We start from the raw sequence: 17,051 nt of genomic DNA on the forward strand, positions 1-17,051 counted from the left end.
CAGGATTGGCCTGTGCTGTACTGGAACTGATAATGTAAGGTGGAACAAGCTATGTATATAGAACATGCATTTTACTCCCTCACCCTGTCTGTAAGTCACACGCACTCGGTAGGTTATCATGTTACACTGCTGTGTATTGTGAAAGTACCCTGTCTATATGCTCAGATCAAAACTGTGATTACTTTTCATTACAACAGGGTTGCTCACACCATTAGTTGTAGGCGCGGGGTGGTCTCTTTTACAAAAAACATCAGAGGATAATATTTTCATTTCTACCATAACAAGCTTCGACTGAATTGTGTATGAGGTATAAATAAACTAAAGAAACGCAAAGAATATGAGAAAACTAAAAAGGATTGTAGCATAAATAACTCGTGGGACACCCCTCGCCCCTACCCAAAGTGGTACGGCTCGCGTATGTTGTCACAGGCTCATTAGCGTGCAGTCTTGTTGGACAGTAGAGCACTGGGTTAATGTTGTAGTCTGCAGGAGCTGCCTTGAGCTGAAGTAAGCTTCCTGTTCTTTTTTTTCTTTAGTAAAACAAAACTCAACACGGTCAACCGAAACTAACCAGTTGCCCGGTGGTTGTTGAAGATACGAGACGCTCACCGTGATGATTGTGAGTGGCAGTTTTTAGTCTAAAAAAAAACTTTCTGGCTTAGCTAACTTTGAATCTGTTACTACTATGTCATAAAGAGTGAGGTGCGATGTTCCTCTGTGTTTTGAAAGTGCGTGGTTTCTGTTAATGTAATATTTATGGTGACACATTAGAAGTAACTCCCAGCAAAGTGTTGTCGGTGAAAACAAAACATAGCTAAAAGTAGTAGTTAGTTAGCTTAGCAACTTTTCCTCTTGTGTACTGCCTTAGCCATGCCCTTTTTGTGTTTTGCCTAGGTTATTACTTGCATAAATTCTACTGTAAATGATTTTGTCTTCTGCCGCTTATTATATTTATGTTTTGTCACTATAATTTGTGATTTAATATTGTAGGGACTTATAATAATTATATATAAAAAAGATATAATAGTAAGTTTGTCCATTCATCCACTCAGCATTTTTGACAGTAAGTATAAATTCATCCACATACATTTGTAAAGTGACTTTGAAGTCCAGACATTCTGATCTCATACTGGATTTTCCCTCACGCATTGCAAAAGAAGTCAGTGTTGGTTAGTTAGTGACAAATGTATAAGACTTTTAAAATACATTTTACAGGTATTTATTTGCTGGTGGGACATTGGTGGCCCATCTATTTCTCAGATCCGTGTGTAGTTACACTCTATGCTGTTTTTCTTATCTTTATCTTACCAACCTTACCCTCGGGTATGAAGTCAGGACTGGCTGATACACAGTCCAACAGATTCTGCAATTTAAGTGGATGTTGGGATCATAAACACAAGAACTTGTTAACTTGTTAAACCTGAACTACTGGCTGTGTCCCATAGCTATAATTGGGTATGATAAAATTTATAGGTGGCTTGTATCATTTATTAGGGTTACATTAGGTGACTTGTCCTTGAAGTACAGATGTATTTATTTTTTACTTTCTGTACATGCATGTGTAATATCTATTTTTCACAATTAGCAGCTTGTGGCCTTTCTGTCATAATCCTGTTTGCTTCTGTGAGCTCCCATCACAGTAATTTCTTTGCCAGACTCATTTCCCTTTCATAAAGGATTTTAGAAAAGGGGTTTAAGGGAGTGTTTGTGTTGGTAACTTGGACTAGCTTAGTTTTCAGGGCCTTTTCTTCTAAAATTAAGAGGCATCCACCTGGATGGTTGGCAAGCTCCTCTGAAAAACTGTTAAACAGTTTTAGCTCAAGGACACGAGTGACTGCCTATCAGAACTTGCCTTAAACAATATGTAAATATCCTGTGTACTGTAATGCCATTGTTGCAGCATTGTTCACTTCCATGAGACAATGTTGGGACTACATGGTATGTAGTCAGAGGGAAGGCAGTGTTTAGGTTGGATAAATTCCTGCATGTAAACCCCAGGAGTAGTCTCTCCCCTGCATTATAATGTCCACTCAATGTGCCTTATTCTTATTTTGGTCCATTAACATGCAATGCTATTCCAATGTCGTTGTTGTGTCTTCAAGCCTCTGTAATTAAGTGACTTGGCTAGATTTAGAATTCAAGTGGACAGCATTTCTCTCCAACTTGGACAAGTTTGTTGAAAGCCTTGATTACAGAGATCCACAAAGCCGTTGTTCTGGACAAATGTATACAGTGCAAGTGATTATGTATGAGAAAATTAAACAGCAGGCCTGCTTTAAAACGTAGGCCTCCTTGGCTGCCATGCATAGCCATGCTGAGCCTTTGTGTTTATGGTAAGTGGGCAGCTGCATGCTTGTGAGACCTTGGCTGTACCCCAGGCCCTCAACTGAGTCTGATAACTGCTATTGAAGCCTCCCAGCCATGCTCATTTCTGACTATTCACTCACTGCTTTAAATGTAGTGCACCTCCTGTTTGACATAGCCTAATTTCTGTGAACATGCAGACAGCTGTGGGCTAGCCTGCCTCCTACAATGAGTTTCATAAATTTCATTTCAGTCAGTCAGCCGTGACAGTACTTAGTAGCACCTGCCCTTTGTGAGACCAGCTTATGAGAGTACCAACAAAGAAAGTTTCAGGTTTCAAAATCTTGAATTTCATAGTAAGAATTCTGCATGTTGATATTGTTTTAAATTTGGATGTATGTTCCAGCATATCCACAGATACAAAAGCGCAACACTAGTTTGACACTATGTCATTCACATATCTGGTCTATGATGTAGTATCACTAGCTATATTAATTCAAACACCACCATGTCATTAGAGACTGTTCAAATGCGAGTCCAAATATGGGGCCTGCATGCAGCTCAAAGATGAACAACATCAGTGCCAACAGCTTGGGGAAACAAGCTTTTTAGGAACATGCATATTCTTTCCAAGGGAGTGTTTCTGCAGAGAGCCACAGCCAGGCATTTACCCAGCATTCCTTTCACAAGTGGTGCAGTCATGAAGAGCAGCATAAATCCCTCAGTTCGTTTTTAAGTCTGGCCATCTCAGGTGCTCAGCAGATGCTCAGATTATTGAGATGGCCACAATCCTGGGATTGTTGAGGGCAGGACACAGCTCCAGCTGCCATTCTTTTGTGCACATCAAAAGAGGATGCGTGGAAATTTATCTTGACATCCTCGCCATCACAAGATGTTTGTGTATCAGTGTACCCAGACGAGAGCTTTAAATTTAAGCACTGCGATATCTTTCAAATGGGTACATAATAATCTTATAAGTAGTTTAGAAGTGTATTATACACTTGATTTGGGGCTAAAACAATCATATGTTGTTTTCCACCAGCTGTCCAAGTGCTATATAGATGGATTAGTATTAGCTCTGATTGCCCATCAGACACAAAGCTGCTAAATCCTTATATAATGGTGGCCCAACCCATGGGATTACACCGTAAGTCATGTATGGCAAAGCTGTTCAAATTGACGAAACAGGGGTGCACTTATTTTAGATGTGCAAACCCAGTTTAAGTAAAAAAAAAAGTGTCATTTCTTTTCTTTTTTCATAGAAAAAACAGTAGGGTATCTGGAGGTTTTGAGACCTTGGCTGACTTTAAAGCAGACATTTGCTTTAACTTGACCCAATCAATTCTGTGGTTTCCTGTCGTGTCCTATCTCATTTACGCTGTGCCATAGCTTTCTGTTTCTGACAACCTAAAGCTGCGATGGTTGAAAGCCTTCTAGTGACCACAAAGGAAGCGTGGAGTCCCATCAGCTTGCCCAAGGCGGCTTATTGTTGTGTTTCAGAAGGGCTGCTGTCACTGCAGACTTGGCTGCTGTCACTGCAGTCTTTGCTGCAGTCAGTCAGCAGCCTGTTTGCATGTGATGGAAGGCCACGTCTGAGGAGCACGTCCTGCAACGTTGTTCCCCTTTTTATAGAGATTAGACTTCTCAGTTGTCATAGTGTCAGCTGCCCTGGCTCAGATAAAGCGTTATCGCGCTGCAGAACCATAGAGACTCCCACTGATTCCCGATAATGCCAGCATCGTTAATGGAGGTGATTCGAGTTTTGACATCAGAAGGGGAGTGGCACCCCTTGGGCAGAAATTCTAGATACCTCATTTGGCAGATTACACCGTCTATGAGCACAGCTGTGCATGCAGTATTAGGTGAGTGGGTTGGGTGTAACCATTAAGCACTAGTCATGCTATGGTATGGCTTCCACATTTGTTTTACAGGTTTGTCTGTACAAGAAAAGGCAGACCAAGCTAGCCTTTGCCAGAACTTATTCACACACTGACACAAGTTTAAATGGCTTTTAAAGGCTGCAAGGTTAGGCTTTTATAATTGTGTATTCAACTCATGTCATGGAGCCGAGGAATGTTTATAATTATGTCATAAACCTCACCCATTTAAAGCATTCAGTTCAGATTTATGGGAGATGGGATTTGTGGGATAAAAATGAAATGCCCAAGCATGAGAAAGATGATTAAGCCGCTGCTACAGCGGTGGTTGTTTACAATTTTAGAATCAAGAATGTAGGACTCGATTTTGTCTTTTTCCATCCTTCTAGGGAAGGGAGACGTAATTTAATTATCTCTTTGTTCAAATAGATGTCAGAACTTTTCTCATGTTTGGGCAAACTTTCTTTTCTCTTTGTTAATGTCGCTTACGTATGTCACCAAGTCATTCAGTGTAATATATAAACAACTGTTTCCTCTGTCCAAGCACATCCATAGCTATCTCTGCAGTGAAACAGATCTCTGAGGTTAATACTCATGCACAGTGTAATCGGCCTGACCCACTCCAGCTTCAGGCTTTTATGTGTCCTTTTCTCAACACACAGGCCACAAGTTAAAACTGCCAGACATCCTTGAGTGGTGTTGATCTTGTTTTATATAACTCTGCTAAAAACGTCCTTCTAGTTAAGTTGTTTTCTTCATGTGGTAAGTGCTTGTAATGGAAATCATATGCCGAATGCAAATGCCACCTTCAGCATGTCAGCTCCTGCAGGGTCTTGTGATGCTCTTCCCCCAACATCCCTCACGCACACACACTTTACCCCACCGCCGGCAACCTCAGATGTCGCCTTTATTGTTTCCCACGGTGTCTCATCTTCTGCACAAAGCACTCTTTTGTTTTGCATGCACCATCTCCCCCCCCCCCCCCCCCTTTTCTTTTACTCCACTTGCAGTTGTTCTGTCATTTAAGTGCACACCCTCTGACCTTGCATGCAACGTACGAAGATCTTGTGTCCACTTCACTTTATTTCAGTCGCCTATCTTACTTGGCTTCGTGTGGTACTGATCTAGTGGTTGTAAAATTCTTCATGATGATTATATAGATTTATATCTGTGACTAATCAGCAGTTTTACTGTAATCATGGCGCAGCATTAATACGAAGAAGGTTGTTTTAATAACCGCAAGGTCAGCTATTCCCAGCCAGCCCCTGAGGATTCAATTACACAACTTTGACTTTGCTCTATTCCTTGCTGTGTGCTTAATGGAACACTTTTGAGGAAACTTGCTCTCTGTACTATAAAAACAAGCAAAAATAAAACAAGGTATAGAGTTCCACTTTTGTTGTTAGGTTGGAGAGAACATTGAAGTGAAACACCTTGTAATATTAATCTATCGATGGCAGCATGACGAAATAGGTGACGCCTTGTCAATCAAAGCGAGTGTTTGCTGGGAATGTTTACTCCATTGAGAATAATAAACAGAGCTTGTCGAGCCATTGACCTCCTTGAAATTTCCACTATCTATCTTCCAGATGTTGAACAGGATGCTCCTGTGTAGAGTGACGGGCGAGTTGGAGAATTTATCAGTATTAAATGCTCATCTCTGCACATGCAAGTTAGATCTAAAAAGTTAAAAGCTTGCTCATTCGTGAAAGAATGTGTTATTTGTGGTTTCATGGTTGTCATAAGTGTGCGTGCCTGTGCAACGTTAACAGGCCAGTGATTGAAATCATTTGATAGACTTAAACTAAGCATGCATTATCTACCCAGGGTATAATTTAATCTGATCAAACCATCCTAACTAGCTTTGTACTGTTTAGTTTGACCTAATGGTGACAGGTTACCCCATGTAGTCCTTATTACAGTACTTGCTAATAAGCATTGTTAAAAAAATAAATAAATACAAGTATTAGTAAGTATTAATTGACGTAGACTATGAAACCTGTTTAGATTTAGCTGTGAAACTTTTTTTTTACCTAATTCTCTCCCTTGATGCATGCTATTTGTGCCATCCAAATGACCAATGAAGGGGTTGACTTACAAGTTGGCTTTTATAGTAGCAAGATGAAACCTTATAAAGAATGTGACATTTGCACATTTTCCCATTTTATACAGCTACAGTAAGAGTGAGAATGTATTTCAGTGTTTAAGCAGTGACACAAATCCCCCTTTGGGGATGGATGAGAAAGGGCATCCGGCGTAAAACTGCCAAATCAAACGTGGAGCTACCTGCTGTGGTGACTCCTTGTAACAAGGCAGATGTATGCAACAGTTGAATTGTCTCCTGATGATTTGAAGAGCAAATGTACTGGTGATCAGGTGGGGAAAGCCCTGACCCACTTTTTAAGTTTTGCTTCTAGGTGTGGTAGAATTAGAATTATTGGGTTTTTACAAAATGTTATGGGATTGGTTTAGATCACTGGGTAGAGCAGGAGACCTATGTGCTGTAAGACTAATGCAGAGGTTTGGGTTTGAATCTGACACGAGGACATTTACTTGTGTTATAGTTTGATTACTTAGCTGAATACATCGTGTAAATTTTTGTAAAATTGTTGGAAAGCTACAACTGGAACATGACAAATGGGTAATGTTTTACATAGCATAAGCATGTTATTATTTTCATTGCATGCCCACATTAGCATATAGCTCAAAGCATACAGCCTGACAGCTGCTAATGTGACTGTAGCTCTAACTATTCTCAAGGAGAGAGATTTCCTGTAAGACTTTTAAGATTAACTTTTGATATCATTAGGAGTTTAGTAGTTGAAGCTGAGATGATGATAGTGTCCCTCCATAAAAAGGAGTTTGTCTTCTCCTCCTGCTTGATGGCTCTCTGCTTATATGGTCGATAGAATGTCAGAAATGTACTGAATTATAATCCTGGGCTCATCTTTGTGTGTCTGCTCAGGATTGGACCGAGGAGTGAAGCACATTCTGGGAGGAGCCGAGGGTGGGCGTCTTTAATTTATGAGAAATCAGTCTGCTAACGCCGTGCTCATCGAGATGTCCTCCAGCTTAACTTGGCATTACCGTAACGACGTGGGACAAGCATGTGCGTTGCCATGGTGATCATTTACCCCAAAACACTGGAAAAGAAGGGTGCCGATGATGTAACAACCAAACGCACAAATTTTGTCCCGGTAAGAGGTTATTTTTTATTCATGTGAGCAGATGTTTTGTGAGTGTGTGTCTCTGTGTGTTATTTCACATGTTTACATAAAATGACACAACCTAACCACGAGACTTCACCCAATGAGGAAGAGGACAATGTTCTGCTCAGGTTTAGGAAGTTATTGCTGGCCACTCATTACTCCATAGCACTTTTATGATTCTGCATTTTATTTTTCTAATTTGCCAACTTTAACCAGAGCTACAAAATCTTAGTCAGTAATAATCCACTCTGTTGAACCCCCCCACCCCCCATTTTTTTTACCAAAATGATATTCACAGATTCACTAGAAACGAGTATTATAGTGCTCTATCTACTAGGATAAGCAGCTCTGACTCAGCACAGAGTAAAAATTCCCCCACTAATATGGACTGACTTTGCCCTCTTAGTCCCATGAAATGAAGTCATCATGTTCACGGGCTGAGCATCCATCAGAGGAATTTATGGTGGAATGCTTTCTCTCTCTCTTTCTCTGCGTTGCCGAGTTGCACGTAGGACCAGTAACGCATACACAGAATCTGTCTTTCCAGTAGTTGTTGTTTTTGCTTCTTTTTATTTGTTGGTTTACTGACTTGTAATTATTAAAGCCTGTTCTACATTTTATTTTTGTGGCTTTCCTGTAAGCTGAAAATTTTCTTTTTTTTTCTTTTTCTACAGTTCCAGGCACAGACCATGAGCCAGGGGACAGCACTTTTCTCTTGCGGACTCATGGGTAAAGGTTTGCATTATGTGACATGGATAAAATCTTAGATCTTTAACTTATTTACATGTTGCACATTGCTTACAATAACAAACAGGACAGGAAGTGTTGTTATAAAGTAACTACAGTGGGGCAAAAAAGTATTTAGTCAGCCACCGATTGTGCAAGTTCCCCCACTTAAAATGATGACAGAGGTCAGTAATTTGCACCAGAGGTACACTTCAACTGTGAGAGACAGAATGTGAAAAAAAAATCCATGAATTCACATGGTAGGATTTGTAAAGAATTTATTCGTAAATCAGGGTGGAAAATAAGTATTTGGTCACCTCAAACAAGGAAAGTCTCTGGCTCTCACAGACCTGTAACGTCTTCTGTAAGAAGGTTTTCTGTCCCCCACTCGTTACCTGTATGAATGGCACCTGTTTGAACTCATCATCTGTATAAAAGACACCTGTCCACAGCCTCAAACAGTCAGACTCCAAACTCCGCCATGACCAAAGAGCTTTCGAAGGACACCAGGAAAAGTATTGTAGACCTGCACCAGACTGGGAAGAGTGAATCTACAATAGGCAAGCAGCTTGGTGTGAAAAAATCAACTGTGGGAGCAATCATCAGAAAATGGAAGACATACAAGACCACTGATAATCTCCCTCGATCTGGGGCTCCACGCAAGATCTCATCCCGTGGGGTCAAAATGATCATGAGAACGGTGAGCAAAGATCCCAGAACCACACGGGGGGACCTGGTGAATGACCTGCAGAGAGCTGGGACCAAAGTAACAAAGGTCACCATCAGTAACACACTACAACGGCAGGGAATCAAATCCCGCAGTGCCAGACGTGTTCCGCTGCTGAAGCCAGTGCATGTCCAGGCCCGTCTGAAGTTTGCCAGAGAGCACATGGATGATACAGCAGAGGATTGGGAGAATGTCATGTGGTCAGATGAAACCAAAGTAGAACTTTTTGGTATAAACTCAACTCGTCGTGTTTGGAGGAAGAAGAATACTGAGTTGCATCCCAAGAACACCATACCTACTGTGAAGCATGGGGGTGGAAACATCATGCTATGGGGCTGTTTTTCTGCCAAGGGGACAGGACGACTGATCCGTGTTAAGGACAGAATGAATGGGGCCATGTATCGTGAGATTTTGAGCCAAAACCTCCTTCCATCAGTGAGAACTTTGAAGATGAAACGAGGCTGGGTCTTCCAACATGACAATGATCCAAAACACACCGCCCGGGCAACAAAGGAGTGGCTCCGTAAGAAGCATTTGAAAGTCCTGGAGTGGCCTAGCCAGTCTCCAGACCTCAACCCCATAGAAAATCTGTGGCGGGAGTTGAAAGTCCCTGTTGCTCGGCGACAGCCCCAAAACATCACTGCTCTCGAGAAGATCTGCATGGAGGAATGGGCCAAAATACCAGCTACTGTGTGTGCAAACCTGGTAAAGACCTATAGTAAACGTTTGACCTCTGTTATTGCCAACAAAGGTTATGTTACAAAGTATTGAGTTGTATTTTTGTTATTGACCAAATACTTATTTTCCACCCTGATTTACGAATAAATTCTTTACAAATCCTACCATGTGAATTCATGGATTTTTTTTTCACATTCTGTCTCTCACAGTTGAAGTGTACCTCTGGTGCAAATTACTGACCTCTGTCATCATTTTAAGTGGGGGAACTTGCACAATCGGTGGCTGACTAAATACTTTTTTGCCCCACTGTATGTACTAGATGGTCTATGATTAAAGTCTAGTGCATTTTGTTCATTGTAGCTTTATGTTTGGTGAAACATGTCTGGCAGGTGTTTTTGCCAACAGAAATAATACAGTAACGACTTTGTGTTGGGGGTTTAGCATTAATTTAAATTTTGCGGCACTCCTTGATGCTTCAATACTCCAGACATGCTGCAAAAGAGTCATATCTTTAGTTTTCTTCTAGCGGTAGGACATACTTTACAGTCTCTGTTTTGTATAATTGGATGTATTATGTCCTTGCAGTTACTTGGCATTGAGTGTGTAAGAATTGAAAATGTCCTGGCATAGAACAGAGCTATACCAGAAGGCCTTTTGTTCTTTGTCCTACCCGTGTATTGTGGATGGCATTTTGGGGAATTTTATCTCCAGTGAAGAAGAATAGACCTTTTGCATACCAGAAGTGGGCAGTGGCCTCGATGTTTAGTATCTGACTCAGAGTTGACCAACCAGTTCATTTGGCATATCTGTTCTGTGGTTTACGAGTGTTGTTTCTATGACAATAACAGGTGTTTGCATGGTAGCTTTGGTTTCGGAGAATATCTGACCATTGACTGCAAATACCGAGCTGGTCTGATGCATCGCTCTTGTAAATCTCAACGAAGAGATGAAAAGCTGTAGTTAGAAGCTTATTGACATTTGCTCAGGCATGTTGAGTCAGTTGGACGTTGAGCTCCATTCCCTTTTCCAATCAGCTGTACTTACAGACGGTGACGCTAAAGCAGTGGCTGCAGGGCAGTATTTATTTTTAGTGCCAATTAAACAAAGCAGTGAGTAGTGTCAACACAAAGTACACATGGTGACACCCATGCTTATGCATTGCATAAGTTGCGGGTACTAAACAATTGTAGTACCTAGGACTAAAAGCAATTTTCTTTGTTTGAGATTCATCTCCTAAAGGAGTTTGCACAGTGCTGCAGGGGTGTATAATGGTGGATTTTTAATTGTATCTTAATATATTTTTAAAATCTTTGTGTAAATTTGACACTAGGGAGTAAATTTGCAGTCCTGCATGAGTATGGAGCTGTTGTTGAAAACTGCTGAAGAGACTGAAGTGAAAAAAGAGGGAAAGTAACAGATTAGCACTGGAGTTTGAACACTGCATTAAGATCTGTGGGCAGCTGTTGATTGATCAACACACTTTCAGTTCAAGTTTAGCCCTTACATTGTTTCCCATATTGTAGGTGGGATTGTGTTTGGGTGTCTTTTGTTTTTTAAAGGCAGTTTCATTCATATAAATGTGGTCTGTCTGTTGCAGACACAAGCCGGTGGAGGGACATGGGTCACAGGTGTGCCATCCAGCGGAGGCCAGTTGGAACCAGCCTGGAGAGCCTGTGGGATGTTCTGCCAGAAGTGCACACAAGTTCTGCCCACTGGGACTGGGATGTTGGCTCCACTTCAAGCACAATCACTAACTTGTTGCAGGACCTAAGCCTAACTGAGGCCTCGCACTCCACCGCTCCCCCCAGCAAACGACAGTGCCGGTCCCTGTCTTGCTCAGACGAGCTCAGTGGTTGTCGCTCTTCCTGGCGTCCTCAGGGCTCTCGCGTGTGGACAGCTGTGGAAAAACGGAGGTGCCACAGTGGAGGAAGCGTCCAACGCAGCAGTATTGGAAACATGCAGAGTGGCTTTGCGGGCATGCAGCGCAGCTCCAGTTTCAGCCTGCCTGCCCGATCCAACACCCTTGAGCTGCCGTCTTTCACCCAGCGCCCTCCATGGTCTTCTGCGTTCACCAGCCTGACTCCCTCCTCCTCTTCCTCAGTGCCCCTGTCCTCCGACCCTTCATCGCAGCCCCTCTACCTCTCTCATGAACAAATTTGTCTCCCTGAGCCTCGTGGACCGTCACCTCCCAGCTCCCCCGACTCCACTCCAGAACTGGAACGGCGTGGAGGACAGGGGGGTCTTCCCCGTAGTCGCTCACAACCATGCGTCCTCAATGAGAAGAAGACTGGTGTGAAGCGCAGGAGACCAGATGACACACACAAACAGAGGCCTTCACTGGATCTGGCAAAAATGACACAGGTTGGTATTTAACATGTAGATCAGATGATAATATAATATTTTTCTTTATTTAGACAGAAGAAACATTAAATACTGAAAACCTGCCAGTTTACCTCTTCCATTTAACAACACGTTGCACTCAAGATGCTGTCTGTTAATACACTGTATTAACTTTGAAACTGAGCCAGTCATAATTTATTAGGAGCTTTTTCCATTGGCGTTTTTATGTGGCATTTATTTATCGGTTAAACTCGCCACAACCCCATGACTTCAAGGAGGAGGATTACAGGAAATGGTCATACCAGCTGGAAGCTTTGCGAGGTCAATCAGTGTCAGTCACAAGCATTTTTCTCCTTATGTGTCGGATAAACAAAACACTTATGGTTAAGGTCACTCCATTGTTTCCCTCAGGCGTTGTCATTAAAGGCAATTGTTAATTCATGCAAGCCTATTCAGGGTCACATTCGATTATCTGAGCTTGTACTCACAGAGTTTGAAGAAAAGTAGCCCCATTAAATGTGCTACTGAAAAAAGATAATTTGATCAAAGCAGGAATTACTAGAGGAATGATTAGCTTCGGTTGGTCGCTTCTGAAATTTGGATTTATCTGGACATCCTGGCAGGCGTTTGTCTGTTTGCCCCTCGAGCTCACACACACACACACGCACGCACACACACGGTGCAGTTTCACACATTCACTGGCTGGATCATAAACTTGGAGCTGGACTTGGCCCCTGTGAGAAAGTCACCCAGAGTTCAGCAGTGTCTTAACAACAACGCTGCTGTGACACGACAAACAGACGCCGCACGCGCTCCAAGCAGGAACGAGGTCAGCGTGGCGAAAACAACCTTAGATGAGGCAGAGAAATTTCAGGGTGCTTAGATTTGGATCTTCCCTGCTGCTCTTTGTCTCTGTTAAAAAGGCACAACTCTGACAGGTAGAAAAAAAACAAAAAAAACTTCCAGTGATCGGTAAATTTTGTTGCTTCACTTTCTTTTGAATTGAAGTGACTGGCGTAAGGCAAACCCTGGAGGAAATGACTTCCAAATGACTAGCATGAGAGGGATAAAATATCATTTGACTTTTAGCCTAGTTACGCAGATGAACTTTCTTCAGTCTTTTCTAAATGATTCATTACAGCAGTAGAATATAGAGTTTGACACGTAGGTTTATCACTCAAGCTGCTTACAGGTGGATGTTGAGGTGGTGGACGGGTGGAAACAGCAGGCATCCACACAAGGAACTGCAACTGGAATTTCAGAGGGAAAAATGGGAAATGTTCAAGTTTCCAGCCTGAATTAACTGCAACAATCCCATTATTCATAAACCCTTAATTGTCGTTATTGCTCTAATTGGTTCTGAGGAACAAGCTTTCACTTAAACCTATTTACATTTTATAGGTTAAGTGATTTCATTGAAAAAAGGACTAAATATGTTATATTTAAAGTATGAAGTGTGTAGTTGCCTTAGATTCAACAGAAATGACATTCACGTTTGATGATAGAGTAAGTCTGTTTGGCACTCAGCTCAAGGGCTTATATCGCTTCACACCCGTCGCCCTATCCGCATTCAAAGTCACCTTACTATTCAAAGATCGGTCTCAGTGCTGAGTGCGTCTCTAAAGTGTCCTCTCATCCACACGCCTCACTGGTGTGATTTACTCTCTGCGTGGTTCACTGTGACTGCAAGTGGAGCAGCTGTGGCAGAGGTTATAGATCGTCTCACAGGGGGGGATATGTGTCGGGTAAAGAGATATTGATTTCTGTAAATTCAGCTCAGTGCGTAGATCGCTCCCACTACCAGGCCTCATGAGCTATTGATCAGCTTTTATTGACGGAGAGTCAAGGTCAGTATGGATGAGGAGACTTTCTGCTCTCCTCTTCGTTTCATTCAGTGGGTGGGTGGGAACGAGGGAGCGTGACAGTAACAGACAACGCAGGCAGTACTTACTCATTAGCCTCATTTTTATTGGTGCAGTAAGTTATGTGAGGATACGCTGTCAAAGAAGATTTTGCATGCATAACAAGTCTGCTACTCTAAATTAGAATTGTATTTGGTTAAGTTAACATCCGTGCCACTGTTTTTTTCCATATCCCAGACTAATTGTGACCTTATCAGTTTAGTCTCATGGTCTCTCAGGCGAGAAGTCTGAGAGACCTAATGCTGAAGGCAGCAATGTGACACTGGCCTGCTGCTGACAAATGCACCCGCTTGACTAGAGCCAAGAAAAACAGCAGCGCCCTTTTGATCTAGTAGAGACTTTACTCACTCATGCATAGATCTGACCACGATGCTCTCTGTTTGCAACTCTTAGTGGGTGATAAATCCTGAAAAAGTGAGGTTATTTGTGAACTGACATTGAATCAGCTAGATTTGAAATCACATTTTTATCTATGCTGAGAGTAAAGAGGTGTGATTTGTCGAGTCATAATTAGGGAACTATCATTACGAATTGTTATGAGTTAAAACCTACAAATATTTCCCTCTAAAGGTTTTATGTATCTCATGTTACTATAAACTGTCCTTTCCTTTGTGGTCTTAAAACTTACATTTGATTTATCTCTTATCTATTTATTAATCGCAACTCACTTGGCTGTGAGCTGCATGTCTAACAGTCCCATGCTTGTTTCATGTTATATAAGCACACAAGTGACAGCAGGTTTCACAGAGCTCCTATTCTCCCGTGTCCCTCTGCCCTAACACCGTAACAGTCAGGCATGAGGCAGCTGTCCTGCCTTCTACACATTAGCTGTACAGATTGGAAAAGCCTCAGTTGTAAAGCTTCTCGTTCCAGCGTGCACAGCTGTCACAGGACTTGCCCACAGCAGTGCTGGCACACATGTATTTGCCTACAAAAGGTTCTGGGTTTCCCAGATGTATGTGGGTGTTGTGCAGAGTCAAAAGGCCAACATGAGTGATGTCTGCCTCCTGGGTATCTGGCTACTTGCTGTTTTCCAATCTCTCCCATCGGCCTTCAGATCACAGTTAACAGTCTCACATGCTGTCTGTAATGGAAGCTAAATTTGTATCCTTCAAATCTTGTTATATTTTTATATTATAGAGTTTCTTGACCAGTGTCCAGCACTGACCTCACTCAGTCACCCACATGCTGTTTGAGTACAGTAGTGGGATTGTTTTCATAAGACGTCTGTGTGCCTTTAGCCATGCTTGTGTCCTCTTTAGGATATGGGTCATACTCCAGGAAGGGAAATGTTTTGTGGTTTAAGTGCAAGTCTGCTTCCTTGAGAGCATGAATTCAAGGCCTCTAAAAAAATTCATTGGCTCTCCACAGAAACTTCGGAATTTCCACAGTCTGAGCTGCCCAGGATTCACAGGCGAGGACGGCCGCGAGTCCAGCCAGGCTACCCCCACCCTCAGGAGCACCACTCAGCGCGATACTGACGACTCAAACGAGCACAGCTTCAAGGACATTCAGCCTCAGACCAAAGAGGGCGAGATCACCAGCACCGTGTCGTCAGACACCGCTACAGAGGATGCAGACTGGAACTCCACCGATTGTGACGACATGACACCAGGAACGACCAATGGGAAAGACAGTGAGCCTTTCTGGGCAGGTCTGTGCAGCATGAGGAAGGATCAGCTTGGAGGCGAGCTAGATATTGAACAAATTGAGAGGAACTGAGCGGGACTGCCTTCCTCCTGGGGGAAGCTAATTTAGAGGACTGAAAGAAGAACAGTGCTGATAGTCTTAAGGAAAAAGCAAGTGGAAAGCTAATACAATGAGTGTTCTAGCACTTGTCTTTATTTTTTCCCTTGTGGAGAATTTTGAACAGGAGCTTTGTGTGCTAAACGCCTATTTTTGTGGACTTTGTGTAGTCAGAAGCTACTCCCCCACTGTGTGGTATCTTAAACGTGTCTCAGGAGAACAAGAAAGTCAGGGAGGATGGATGTGGGTGAAAATAGAACTGATAAATATAAAAATGATTATGTTGGCTCACAGACTGGGGTCTTTAACATTTCTCTGTAACCCTGATTACCCTAATTGTACTAGATATGGAGAGAATTCACAGCGGGTTTGTAAAAATTCTCTGCTCCAGGAAGAGGGTCTTTTCCTTTGACGTTCTTCAGTAGTACGTGGGTACATGATGGAGAAAAATGGAGACTACTTCCTGAGTTACTGTTAGTAAAACCCCTTTCACTTTTACTGAGCAACAGGCTGCACGCACACACCATAAAGTATACTGAAGAGCTTAACATTTCACACAGTAACATCGGGCTTATCTCTGGATCTCTGCTCCTGTATGTTTGAAGAAACGTGATGCTAATAGCGTTAATATTCTTTCTTTTTACGATTTGTAACTACAGAGTTATGTAAAACATGAGCATATTTCTATACGAATAAACACACTTTTTAAAGTGTCATTTGTAACTTCATTATTTAAGTGTTTTTTTCTTGTCATGACATATGGGATCTCTGGACTATGTTTAAAGCAGATTTTAAACTCAGCTAAATTATTTACCATTGGAGCAATTAAAGGATTCTGTGACTGCCAAATCCCTTTCTGGCCACTTGCACGTCTGCTATTTCACCATGGACTGCAAATTTAAACAGACAGAGGGGGAAAAAAGATAAATAATTATACTTTTGTGCAGCCGATTAACAAAGGTGATTAAAGCTAGATCAGCAGCTGCATCCAAGCAGTTTTCATCAGAGTGTCCAAAAATTTTGTGTGCGCGGAAATCAACTTTTACATCCTGAGGCATCTGAGGGGGAGCCATAAATTCAGCCTCGTAACCCTTATCCAATTCAGCGTTGCTGGAGTCTGACCCAGCTGTTGTAGTGTAAGAGAGGTGGGCTACACCCTGGACAGGTGGCCCGTCTATTGCAGGGCTAACACAGAGAGGCAGTCATTCATGCTGACATTAACATTCACAGATAATTTAGAATTGGCAAGTTAATATTCACGTTTTTGAGCTGTGGGAAGAATCCAGAGTACCTGGAGAGAGAACATGCAAATTATACACAACAAGGACCAGCCTGCCAATGAACCACTAACCACTGCACTGCTCAAGGAGAGCAATTAGTGCAAACTGCCTAAACTGACCGATGCCTTGCTGGTGAAAATCTACCATGTGTAGGTGATGCATAGGATTTAAACAGCGTAATCTTAAAATACAAGTTGTCCTAAAAAAGGTGCAGTTTGTCATTGGCAAAATCACACAACTCT

The 17,051-nt window shown here is 42.2% G+C and overlaps 1 protein-coding gene across 4 annotated transcripts; it reads left to right on the top strand.

Annotated features, from left to right (window-relative positions):
- The first annotated feature begins 449 nt into the window (after positions 1–449).
- On the top strand, positions 450–16,245 carry fam53b (family with sequence similarity 53 member B). 4 transcript variants are annotated; one of them, XM_026178450.2, is made up of 5 exons: positions 450–619; positions 7,147–7,378; positions 8,065–8,119; positions 11,119–11,882; positions 15,155–16,245. In XM_026178450.2, the coding sequence occupies exons 2-5, from the start codon at positions 7,289–7,291 to the stop codon at positions 15,503–15,505; spliced, it is 1,260 nt and encodes a 419-aa protein (XP_026034235.1). In that variant the 5' UTR covers positions 450–619; positions 7,147–7,288; the 3' UTR covers positions 15,506–16,245. The 4 variants fall into 4 exon arrangements, with proteins under 4 accessions (XP_026034235.1, XP_080161560.1, XP_026034236.1 ...); XM_080305434.1 differs by having other exon boundaries at positions 450–507; positions 8,065–8,125; XM_026178451.2 differs by having other exon boundaries at positions 450–507.
- The last annotated feature ends 806 nt before the right edge of the window (positions 16,246–17,051 follow it).

This window comes from Astatotilapia calliptera, chromosome 8 (assembly GCF_964374335.1).
Source record: "Astatotilapia calliptera chromosome 8, fAstCal68.1, whole genome shotgun sequence".
NCBI lineage: Eukaryota > Metazoa > Chordata > Actinopteri > Cichliformes > Cichlidae > Astatotilapia > Astatotilapia calliptera.